Source organism: Phaethon aethereus, assembly GCF_964289735.1.
Source record: "Phaethon aethereus genome assembly, chromosome: 1".
Lineage (NCBI taxonomy): Eukaryota > Metazoa > Chordata > Aves > Phaethontiformes > Phaethontidae > Phaethon > Phaethon aethereus.
The window spans coordinates 71655919-71668640 of NC_138575.1; the positions used below are offsets into that span (position 1 = coordinate 71655919).

At 41.5% G+C, this 12722-nt stretch overlaps 1 protein-coding gene across 1 annotated transcript in view; it reads left to right on the plus strand.

Annotated features, from left to right (window-relative positions):
• The window catches only part of DERA (deoxyribose-phosphate aldolase), a gene marked incomplete at both ends in the record, with an annotated part of 64071 nt that extends 55187 nt beyond the window's left edge, over nucleotides 1-8884 (plus strand). The window contains 3 exons of the mRNA XM_082006742.1: nucleotides 3211-3323; nucleotides 7018-7167; nucleotides 8828-8884. Coding sequence (XP_081862868.1) covers nucleotides 3211-3323; nucleotides 7018-7167; nucleotides 8828-8884 — 320 coding nt within the window. The remainder of the gene's footprint in view (nucleotides 1-3210; nucleotides 3324-7017; nucleotides 7168-8827) is intronic.
• Nucleotides 8885-12722: the final 3838 nt, after the last annotated feature.

Consider the following 12722-nt stretch of genomic DNA (forward strand, 5'->3'; position numbering starts at 1 on the left):
AGTGGCTGCGGCTGTGTGTGTATGGGGGGCGAGAGACCAAGGGAAGGGGGATTTAGTCTCTTAAAATACTCCTCCTGATTGCGCAAGGCGTGTGGCTGCGGCCCCAGCGCTCTGGCTCCCAGCGGCGCCGAGGGCGCGTTTGCTCTCGACGGGCTGCGGCACTGTTCACATTTCTTAGGGTTTATTCAGCTTTCCACCTCTGTTTGAAGTAAGATGATGCAGTTTGTGCTTGCTAGGCCTTGGCGGGTGACTAGGCTGGCAGCAAGCCCACCTGAAAGAGGCTTCTAATGCTGCTGTCTTTCAAAAAGTCTGTGGTGTCTCCACTCTGTACTGACTCAGTGAGTCTTCCATGACTCGCTGCCTTGAAAGGCAAGGTACCGTTGTGGTTACACGTCGGAAAAGAGTAGTGTGGCCTTTTTCAGGCTCACTGGGCCTAGGCATCTACCCTGACAAACTCATTTTTTTAAGTGTTTGACTTAATGTTTCATTGAATTGTGTAACCTACCCTAAGGAAGGGGAAAGCCACCCAGGATGTATTCAACACTAGCCCCGATTTTTTGGAGTGTATACGTTCATAAGAAGATGGGACTATGGATGGTATATCTAAGTTTCTAAATCATCACCTAAATTTCCAGATTATACTCCTGCTGAACTTAATTTCTTAGACTTGATTTTCAAAAAGTAAATAAGAAATAGACTTGGTGAAACTCCCTTCTTATTACAAGGTTGGCATAAAGTCTACTTAATGAGGTGCTTTTTATGGCAGCGCTTGATTTTTAAATCTCCCTTTTCATTCCTGAAATCCAAACGTTAATAGTACCTTCCATTGTGGTGCTCTCTGCTAGCGTGCATCTTCTTCTTCGGCGGGAGGCTGCATGCAATCCTGCTAGCAAGCTCTTGTGTCATAAATAGAATTTGTTCAGGAAATAAAAATGTATTGTTTTTATTGTTAGAGGATGCTACTAAATTGGCTGTATGTTTGTCTAATAATCACATCTAAAGCTGATTATTCTGGTAATAGCCTTAAGATATTATTTAAAAATAAATATATAAATGCACTACTTTTGTACTAATACTAGTTTTTAATCTCTTCTTGTTTCTATGAAGTCTGAATGAGATTTTCAAAATTGAATAATAATTTGATCCGTTAATCTTTTGAAGCTAGTAATTTTATTTTCCCCTCTTTGCAGTCTCTGAGGCTCACAAATGAATAGAGCTTCATTACTGGAGTCTGCATTTAATAACCATTATCCATTATCTTGTAATTAAGACTCCCTGTAACGAATCATGAGGACAATGCAAAAATACATAGTACATTTCTTTAATGAACTGGAAAATGTTCATCTTGTTCTATTTAGTAATGAGTTGCTGAATAGTCGTTAAATCCACTGGAGAATAGAGCTAGATGGATTTTGAAGACTATCTTGAGTTTGTGGTTAATCTATTAGAATTAAAATTTCATCTTCTATTTTTATCAACAGCTGATTAGAAGTCATTCTGTTTGACCAAATTGATTAGAAGACCATATACAAGGGCAGCTGTTGTTTAATGAAAGTTTTTAATGAAACTGTACCATAGAGACTTGTAATTATAAGACTTATAAAAGCTTTGACTTACCTTATACTAGAAAAAATGAGAAGTGTTGCGCTGAAGGACTTTAAGTGCTGCATTTCAAAAGGGAAATTAAAAATATAATTTGGCAATGTTGAAGTTTCACTTCCGCTGCTATTTGTTTTAATGTGACTATCGGATGTCCATAGTGTCTCTCTGGAAGGGAGTAGCTCTGAAATATGTAACTCAATTGTCTCGTATATGTACTCCATTCTTTGCAAAGCTCAATCAACTATTAATTGCCTCTTTTTCACATTGCACCTTCTCTGGAGTTGGAACTTTTTTGCCTGAATAAGTGTTTCTATTTAGAATGGGAATTGTCATAGGATGATGCAATTTAATCACAAATGGGCTCAGTTAGTGCCTGGACAGGAAGCCTACAGAGAAAGCTGTGGTCTTAGAAGGCACAGTGTTAGTGATACCGTTCGATTATGTTTAAATTACAGGATGCAGAAACATGCCTGGCTTTGTCTTAACTTCCCTTCAGGCTGAGACCTAGCTGTGTGCCAACCTTCATCAGGAAGGCGGGTCTCTGGAGTGTGCCGCAGCACACCGTCAAAATGTAGTCTAGGCAACTCTTTAGTTTGAGCCAGTGGTGAAACTTCCCTTGCTTGCTCTAGGGGATGTTGTAGAGGCATCATCATTCAAGTGAGAGACAAAATGGACCCTAAGCCAAATTTGAAGTGGAAGCAGATGCAGTTCCAATTGACTTAAGTGGATGATGCACTATTACACGATGTTTGAATTATCCCTCTTCTTCTCCCAATTACGTTTGATAATTAATGATCCCACAGTACACCTTTTCTAAGAAGTAGGTTCCCAGGGATGAAGTGTGCCCTAATGCAATTAAGTAAGTTTTGTCATTGTATGGTGTTAATGCAGGATCAGACACTGCAAGGCAAATTTTTTGGTTAGTTTCTTAGCTTTTTGTTATATTGTGCTGCGGGATTCGTTTTAAGTGAACCCAGAAGAGCAAGAATGCGCAAGAACACTCCGCAAGTATTCAGGATAGGCGGTGAAGAATATTATTTACAAGTGAGAAACCAGAAAAAAATAAGCCAAGGCTAACTCTCTTTCTTTAAATAACACAGATGTTTTGAGCTTGATACTGCATTGTATCAGACCATGGCTTTAAGTATAATAATTTGCAATGTTACAATTGCAAAATGCGTAAGAAGGGAGTTTTTCCCCTGGTTAGAGTATTACACAGCTGGTTTTGTAGATATTTTGTAGATATTTTGTAGATAGACACATTCCTATTAATGTATTTATACACATATATTGAGTGTCCATACAGGAACATATATTGGACTCTCCAGAGGAGATTGTTGGTCTGATAGCTAGAGCAAAGAATTAAGAGCTGGGGTGTTCATTTAGCTCCTGGGATGTCTGACTTGCTCTGAAACCGGATGGGTATCTCACCCTCCTGCTCTAGCCTTGACCAGAGGAAGGTCAGCACCAACACCACGGGGACATACGTGTAAAGGAATGCTTCATAATTGCTATGAAGCATGAAGGCATCCTTGGAGGGCACGAACTATATATGTGCAGAGTGTCTCTTCTTCTAAAACTACCGTAAAGCTTTTTACTTCCTTTCAGGTTCTGATTTTATAAAGACGTCTACAGGAAAGGAAGTGGAAAACGCAACCTTTCCGGTCGGAGTAGTCATGATGCGAGCCATTAGAGAGTTCTACTGGCAAACTGGCAACAAGGTAATTCTCATTACCTTTATAAAAATTAACCAAACAGGATCACTCAGAAAGAAATAAGACTGTAATAGTTCCAAAATGCAGAACATATAAATCCACATACATTAGCTTCTGTGGCTATATGAGCAATAGGTAACGGAACTTCTCTCTTGTACTCCTTGCTTGATTTGCTAATAATTGTATACATAAAAATACAAACAACAACAACCACAAAAAAAAAGCAAACATTTTTTACTTTCATCCCTTGAATAACTGTCACTTCATTCCCTACAAGCTCATGTGATCTTGCCTCCCCTGCTGCATTTGGTTTTGAGTTTTGTTTCACCATTTAAGGTATTTAAATGGTCATCTCAGTTAATAGCTGGGCAAATCTCAAGCTGACAGTGACTGGAATACTCCCATAAACCTTGGTGGAGCTACACAACTTTATAGCCATTGAGAGTTTATCCAGTGTACACACCTGTATTTTTTGACTTTGTTCTGGCAACCCAAGGGATAAATTCTGCTCTTTCCTCCCGTGCCAGGGGGACTTACCAAGGGGACAAGAAGGCAGATCCAGTTGGATCCTGTTGTCTGGGATGGAGGGAGGGAGGGACAGGGCCCAGGAGAACGCTACATCCTGGGACACACTATTTATCTGTCAAGTCACTGTCAAGTGAGGTCAGTGGAGGCGAAGAGCAGTAGGGAGCATATGACAGAGCCAGTGATGAACTCTCTGTGCGTTCATCCTTGCACTGGAGCAGTGAGAACGGAGGAGGTTATCCAGGAAGGCTTAAACCACCTCTTGCCTCCTTTAGCCACAGGCAAGCGGGTGCTGCCAGTTAGATCTGGTGCTGGTGTTTGGCAGTGTGTTTTGTCCTCACCTGCAGCCTCAGGGAGCCTGTGTCTTTAGCTAAGACTCTCTCCCTGTTTCTGGGTCACCTTTCCATCCTCTCCAGCTCACTTTTGTCCCTTCTGCAGGTGGCCTTTTGAAGTGTGATGTTAGGACACGGGGCGAGCAGTGGGATAGGGGCTGAGATGGCTTCAGTGGCTGTTGGAGCTTGAGGAGCGCATGACAGCAGGTTAGACATGTGTCTGTCTGCTCTCCATAGTCATCTAGACGAGGCCAGCGTGGATCCTTGGGCTGTCCTCACTTCTCCCTTCCCCAGCCTGCGTCTCCCTCTGCCACGCAACAACTCTAGCAGCTCCAACAGCCGTGCTTCTGCGGCAGCAACCTCGCTGCTGCCACCCTGGAGCAGATCCCTGGGGCCAGGTCACTCACCTCAGCACCGGTGCTGCTTGCATGAGCCGCGTGCCAGAGCTTGGGCTCTGTTGCATTAACGCAGCTTTGTACCAATAATTGGATATAAACGTTGAATTCACCTTTTGCTTTAAGAGGATGCATTCTTGATATAAAATGTGTTATTAAGAATGAGTGCCTATGTCTGTGTGCGTGTGTGTGTCAGTGAATTAGATGTAAACTGTCTATGTGCTTTTCTTAACTGAAGACAATATTATCAGTGACAAGAGATTTCTAAATGGTTTCTTTAACAAACTAATTTTGCTGCTGTAGGGATGCTTTCTAGCAAGGCGTTGGCTGGGAAAAACAGGTTAATACAGAAATTAAACTTCTTCGAGGAAAGGAACAAGTTGCAGAGTAACATTTATTGAATGATAAGCTGTGGTGGTGATATGAAAAGTGTGCAATATAATGGGAAATAATCTTCTCCTGTCATTATTGAAGGACATACATAAATTGGTTTTTCTGTTGGGAAAACTCCCAATCCAGAAAAACTTATTACTTTTAATAATATAAGGTGAAGAGAAAATTCTCGAGGAGATGAACTTATTAAGCAAAATAATGAAATGCTGTGAAATAGCAGGAAAGTGGTAGCTGGACTTTGTAATGCTCTTGATTTAACCCTCCCGCCCCTTTTCTGTTTTTATGGCAGTCAGATGTGCCATTCTGAAAGCTGGTAAATGGAGGAGAGGACAGGCTTGGCTTTGTTAGCTTTTTTTGCAAAGAGAAGAGCTTTCAGAATTTGCTAAAAGAACAAGGAATTCTGCATGGTGTTTTTAATTCTGTTATTAACTTTATTAAAATTAACTAAATTTTATTTGGTTTTGACACAGATTTTCTCAGAGTTATAATATTTCTAGGAAGAAATCTAAATTTTAATTTGATTAGAATTTCTCTTCCTGAGGGAAAACACATTCTCATTATTTTAATGTATTGTCTAGAAGATGGTTTTCCAGTTGCTCTAGTTTAAATTCCTTTTGGAAATCTAATGTTAACAGATGTATGCATACGCTCATTCATCCATCCATCCATCCATCCACAAAAACACAGTCTTCGTGTTTTGGATTTATCAAGCTTTTTCCTGTTATTGTTCTTTATAATCTTACTGGAAATATGCTGTTATCAGAATGCTTCAGTGTGGCAGAAGGATTTATTCTGTGTTTGTTAGTCCTGAAATCTCTCTAAAAAAAATTACCAAACATTTCAAAACAGATATTTTTGATTCCACTATTATATCCATAATGCAGAAATCCTTAAATGCAGTGAGGGTTCAGGAACGTATATACAGAAATCAGAACGGTAATTCTTTCCGAAGGAGGCTGATGGGAAGGAGTACCCAAGGTAAAGGTTTATGGCAGAGGGAAATGTAGAAGAATCGCTGTACAGATTGTTCCGATTTTTTTTTTAAATGCAGAAACAGGTTTTCCTAATTCTCCTTGTTTTTTAATTTAGTAAGCTGCTGCTGGCCAACGTTTTGGCTAATGCAGGTGACAAAATTTTTGATGAGGGATTTGATAGCTGTGTGTCCCAAACTCTATCTCAGAATAAGATGCGTTTAAATGGCACATAAATGAAAGACTGGCACTGGGGGTGCATGCCAAGTCACCTCAGTCCTGGCTCTGCACTGCAGGTTGATCATGGAATTCAAGACATGCTTTACCTCAAAGGTAGGTTTTTCCTGATGTGTGTGCCTCTACAGACTTGGCAGTTTACCCGACCAAATATGACACATATCTCACATCAAGTGACTGAAAGCATATCCAGCATGTGTTGAGAGAGAAGTTTTGTGGTTCCTGTGAAGCACAGCGTTTCCAATTTTTGGTAACGACAGGCCTAATTTAACTCCCATTTGGAAAACTTTAGTGAAAAGTAAACCTCTGATAGGTTTGAATGTTCAGCCCCATCATGTATAACTGTGGTGCACAGGCTTTTATAAAGCACAGCCATCTCTCATTGGTCTCCACGAGTCAGATGCATCATGTGCTTTATTTCAGCATCTTTGCTGTTGTGTTATCGCATGTGTATTTTTTGTTAGGTATTTGGAATTAGATTGTGTCAGGAGCAATAGGTGTTATGCAGGTATCCCAGGCCTGCCTAAATCCCTTGGCCTAATATGTACTAAGGGCAGAACTCCTGCTGGACCTCAAACCCAGCTCCTGAGAAAGTGCACTGCTGTCAAAAGTATCACTCCCTCACTTGCTGTCCCTCAGGATGAAAATGTCTTTTGCAGTGATGCCTGAGGTTTGACAGCTCTCAGCACTAGCCCAGAGTTTATACTGTTTGCAGTCAGGTACGAACCAGAGTAGATTGTTCCATACACCACAGGCACTTTGAGACTGCAGGTGTGCTAATGCTGATTGCTCTTCTAGGGTTGCTGATGGATGGAAATGTGTATTGCGCTTCTTTTTCTATATAAAGGTTGGATTTAAACCTGCCGGGGGCATTCGGACAGCAAGAGAAGCTATTACTTGGCTTATGCTGGTGAAGGAGGAACTGGGAGTGGAATGGCTAACACCAGAGCTCTTCCGCCTGGGTGCCAGTAGTTTGTTGGAAGACATTGAGAAACAGGTTCGTTATTAACAGTTGTCGGCTCGGTGGGGAGAAAAAATTAACTTTCTAAATGGCTGACTTACTGATTCTGCAGAATATGCTTTTTGATGCTGTTTAAAAGATAACAGAACATACATCTGATTCATTATTAACAACAGGTTCAATTCCAGCCTAGTATTCCTTTAAATTTGGCCTGTCATTACAGGCATCTGGAACTCTGGTATTCCATCAGCTGGCAATTGCCTGGGCCAGGTTTGCAACCCAGTGAGCAAACCGGCTCAGGCTGTACGTATAGAGGGTCTTTTGCAAATGCATGGTAGTCCACTCCCCTGCACTCTTATCTGTTGCCAGTTCACTTGACCCTCACAGACCCCTTGTGTCACTGTGCCGCAACTGTTCACGATATATTTCCATGCTGTGGAGAAAGGCGTGTTTCATCCTGCATCTGGTACTGCTGATAGAGAAGTTTTTACATATTGATTACTTCCTGGGGAAGAAAAGCAATTACCTCCTACAAAGCCTCCTTTTTCTAATTGCTTTTATTTTTGTGCAGGCTGGTCACTGTGTTTCCTGGCAGACAAATAGTGTGTGAGGTTCAGTGGCAATGTGTATTCCTGGTGGGAAGAAGGGTTCTGACCTATCTACCCACAACCTACCTCACTGGTGCAGGGGAGCAACCCCAAAGGATACAGCAGAGTTGAGAACGGTGTAGTGTCACAGGAACTACTAAACCATTAGGGCTGCTGAGCTTCACTCCCGGGTTCATTAAACCCAGGAGATGAGGTGACATTAGCCTTAACCAAGAAAAAAGTTTGAGAGTCCTTGTGCTGTTGCTGCTGAGAACATAAGATGAAATACAGAACAGCTGAGAGATGTCGGGTGAATAGTCATGACTGTTGAAAACCCCTGGCTCCCTCCTGCAATGAGAATAATATTGGCTTGCTTCACTGCCAGACTGCCTCTGCCTCACTCTTGACCTAAAATCATGTCACTGGTTATGATAAAGCAACTTGAGATTTCTTGTTGCCACTGCCATCACTGCTGAGTCTCACAACACAGCCAGTGATTGTGTGGCATGATTTGTTCCCATTTCTTAAGGCTGGCATCCTTTTATCTGCGAGGGATTGCACAAGGGTCCCAGTCATGAGCAAAACTCTGCTATACTGTGCCGTCGAAAAACATGTGAGATAAAATGTCCCAACTGTTATATTCAATAAAACAAACAGGTATTTAAAAAGAAAGAATCAAACATGGAAAATGGGGAGAACAATCCCCCATCCCCAAGACAGTACAGTTAAAAGAATAGTTTGAAATGAGTCATATAAAACCATAAGCAATTCTGGGTACTTTGAATATTAACAAATAACACTGAAATCATCAAAATCAGATTACAGTGAGAGTAAAGCATTTTCTTCTACCTGGCTCTTTTTGAAAGCTCAGTTAAAAGCAACAAGAGTCTTTTTTTCTTTTTTTCCAAGCAAAGCAGCAAAAGCCCTTAGTTCAGATCCGATAAGCAAGTATATAAAGGTATATTACATCATAATTTATGCACACACACACACACACACAAACAAATATTCATCATCTTCATCTGGCATGCTTTAATTTGTTACTTCCTTGACGTTTTCAGATTTATAGTCATATATAATTCCATCATAAATTTTCTTTTTCCTTGCAGATTTTCTATCATGTGACTGGCTCTTATGCACTTCAGCATGACCTGGCAATGGCTTAGAAAAAAAATCAACTCAGGATTACTTTTACAAAAGAGATCTTTAAGCAAACAGCATTCAGAAGTCTTCTGACAACCAAGCACATATGATGGAATTAAAGGCCTAATTCTCCCTTCTTCATATTTTATAGTATTTAAAAATATGCTCAAGTCTGCTGGTTGTACTTGATCCAAAAGCAGAAAAAATGGTAATTCTGAAATAGTTAAATAGTTAATACTTACAGATTTGCAAAGTTAATCTTGCCAAGTCTTCCTCAGACCAGCCTGAAAAGCTTATTAATGGCAACACTGAAATACCATGAAAAAGATTTAGGTGGCCTGGTAACTCTTTGCAGTCACAGCATATTAAATATCTGTGGAATGTTTCAGATTGCTAATTAAAAGCTACAGATCTTGGAATAGCTTTCCCTTCACCTCAGACAAAATCTTCTTCCACAGATGTGTTGTACTATTAATTGTTATGTTGATTCAGTTTCCAGCATTGTAACCTCAGAAAATGAAACTTGGCTATTACTTTCTTTTATAAAATGTCTCTGTAGCAAAAAAACCCTTTTTTTTTTGTATTTTTTCCCCCAAACTTGGGCACAGACATCCATATTTAGACCCTTGAATAAAGGTGGCTTGATTTCTAGAACAGCTGAGTATCCACAGTTGCTCCTGAAGTTAATGGGAGCTCTGGGTGATCAGAACAACTGAAAATCAAGCAGCCTCTATATAGGTGCCTAACTATGCATTCAGGGGCCTATTTTTAGGCATGTCAGTCTTAAAATTTTAGTCTAACTTGCTTAGAAGCTCCCATTCCTGTCTCCTGTCATTTTAAAACACATTCATGCAAATCTTTCCATTTTAACGTAGAGGGGGTTGACTGTCAGTTTGCAGGCATCACTGCTGTGCTGCCTGAACTTCAACTTTGCCATTCTAAAAACAATTCTTTAATCTAAATGGTGATTTGACTTGTGTCCTATACAGGGTTTACAGCTTTAATGTGAAAAGTACTTTTCTTAGAGCACATTAAGAATAATACTGAAATCATCAACACCTTTTGAATATCAGACTGGAGCTACTAGATTCATTATTTCAGAACTGCATTCTGCTCACTAACCAGAGTTGTACTAAAAACTTAATTATCTTATCGTCATGACTAGTCTCACTGACTTAAGTAGGTCTCATCAGGGAAGTAAGAGGAGGAGGATTTTGCTGTAAATCAAGCTACAAGGTACATTTATTACAAAGAGATCTGTGCTTCGTAAAGATAATAACTCAGTTCATTTATCTGGTTAAACCACCTGAATCACTAGTGCTCTACAAAACACCTTGGACGGATAGGAGAGCTGAGTAGGAAAAAAAAATACTGGAGAAACAACGTATACAGAAAGCAAAATCCTATATGCAGTGCTCAGTACTAAAAATAGGCCTTAATTTCCTAGGATGTAGTTTATCCAAGGCTCTCAGCCTTTTTCTGGTTTAGGTCTCAACACAGAAAATGAGGCTGACGTGACTATACTTTCACACGTTTGTTTTCCTGGAAAGTGGCCTTTTTTGCCATGAGTTTTCCTTCTGATTTCACTGCCAGTTTCTCGAAGGAAAAATCCAGTGCCTGTTTGTGTATTTATTGGCTGAGCTTTCAGAAATACAGAGCCTGCTATATGAAGTCAGCTCCCAGCAGGCGCTTGCCAGGCGGACCCTCGGCCATGCCCTCCCAGCAGCCGCACTCCGTATTTCGCCGCTGTTTAGCATTAGCCGTACAAATGTTAAGAGTGTGCTTCAATACTTTCGTAACAGAAAGGTTCACCTCACTTGCAAAGTACACTTTTTTTGTTGTTAGTTGTCTTTTGGACATTTAGGGTGAAGATAGAAGCTGGGTTTTGGAGGTGCTTTAGTTTCTAGATGAAGGACTCTGCGTAGTTCCTTAAAATTAATGAAGGTCCAGCCAACCTAGGTTAGGTCCACCTTACTGTTTAATGCGAGTACCTCTGAGAACAACCTCACTGTTTGAGGGAGCTACGTGTCGATTAATGAACTTTCCAGGAAGAATTGTTTGTATTTCTGTTGACATGCCCCTTCATTTTGATGTGCACATGGGCTGCTGCTGGTTACTTTGCTTCAGAGGGAACAGGCTCCGTTTGGTGAGGGAGAGGTTCGGCCTCCTGAAAAGTTGAAGACAGCCACTTCCCTTTTCTATGAACATTACAAACACGCTGATGTGAAATACTGTGCAACTCCAAGGCAGCCAGTGTTTTGGGAGAAACTGGATTGGAAAGTAATTTAAGCATTTTTTTCTGTTGAAACCTGTAATTTTGGGGGGGAAAAAAAAAGAAAAAATATAAAAGTAACAGAATCTGTAAACACATTCAAATAGAGATGATTCTGGGTTTGGAGTGGGGTTTTTTTGAGGAATAAGCAGAAGGCTCAGTGTTGCAGAGTGACTGGTCGTCTTTGTCAACTTCTCTGTGACTCAGGTGAGTTGTATTCCTATTGCCTGTGGTTGTGGACCCCCAGCATGACCCACAGCCTCGTCTCTCACTCCTCCTACGACAGCTGCTGGTACCAACCAGGAATTGGTCTGTTGACAGCCCTAGGCGATGCGAGGGGATGAGCCCGGGCTGGGCGTCCCATCAGGAGCAGCAGAGGACTGGGCTGGAGACACAGGACAAGGCATGTCCAAGGGACCCATCCAGGAGACAGCTGCCAACAGCCCAGCTCTGAGGTCCATCCCGGAGGCGGAGGCAGGACTGGAGACCGACTCTCCCGCAGCGTAGCTCAGGGAGGTGCTGAGGGCCATGGGCTGAGCTGACGTGGGGCACGTGGGGCTTCTGGGCCCCTGCTGCAGGTGGGGGGAGGCTGGGCATGGCCAGAAGTGTCCCTGGGCTTACTCCAGTACTGAGCTCCCGAGGAAGCCAAACGCAGGGGATACAGGGACTAACACACATTTTGAGCTCAGGTCGGAGGGTGGCGTGGCAGGACCTATGTTCCCCGCCATGGGGAACTGGCAGCACTCACAGTATGGTCTCCTGGGCTTGCTGCCCTTTGCCCCAACCGGCACCTCCACTGCCATCTTTTCCATCGCTGCCGGCCGTTTGCTGCTATTTAGTTCCCGTGGTCAGGGTCGACTGAGATTTATCGAGGCTGCTGCAGCCGGTCGTCGCTCCTGCTGACAGCACGTGAAAGGCAATGAGGACCTGAACTCTGTTGGGAACCAGGGAGGGGACGTCACTCCGTGGCTGCATAGAGTTTGGGAAAAGTTCAGATTTAGTGCCGTGCTTCAGGCCATTAGAAAAGGAACAGGCAATTATGCGCTCCTGTCTAAATAGATTTCAGAGTATAACATATGTTTTGTGCAAGTCAGTCTTGTATACTAATTTATTATTTTTATAACACTTATTCATTTAGGATTTTAAATAGCTTCATTTTGTAGACCACATTACTTTGCAAAGAAGAGAATAAATTCGAGAAGAAAGACAAGTGAAAACTGCAAATCTAGAAGATTCTGCATCAGCTTATTTACAAGAAGAGGGAATTGGGAGAGAGGGTAAGCTTTTTTCCTAGTTTGTAGGAATCAAAGATATTAAATAGTAATTATATGTGAAGTGTACATATCAGCTGGGGCAAGTAATACTTTGATATCTTTATTTCATCAGTCCTAGAAGTTCATACCTTCATTTCCTTTGTGAAGCAAGGAACATACATTATATACCATAGCACGTGCTACTGAGACAGAAAAAAAAGATCTACTTTTAATTTTATTTTGCTCAGTTGGAACTTTGGCTCCTGCCTCCCCTGGGGGGAAAAAACCACAAAACAACAACAGCAAGTTTTATCCAAATCTTGGTGAGCCTTTGCT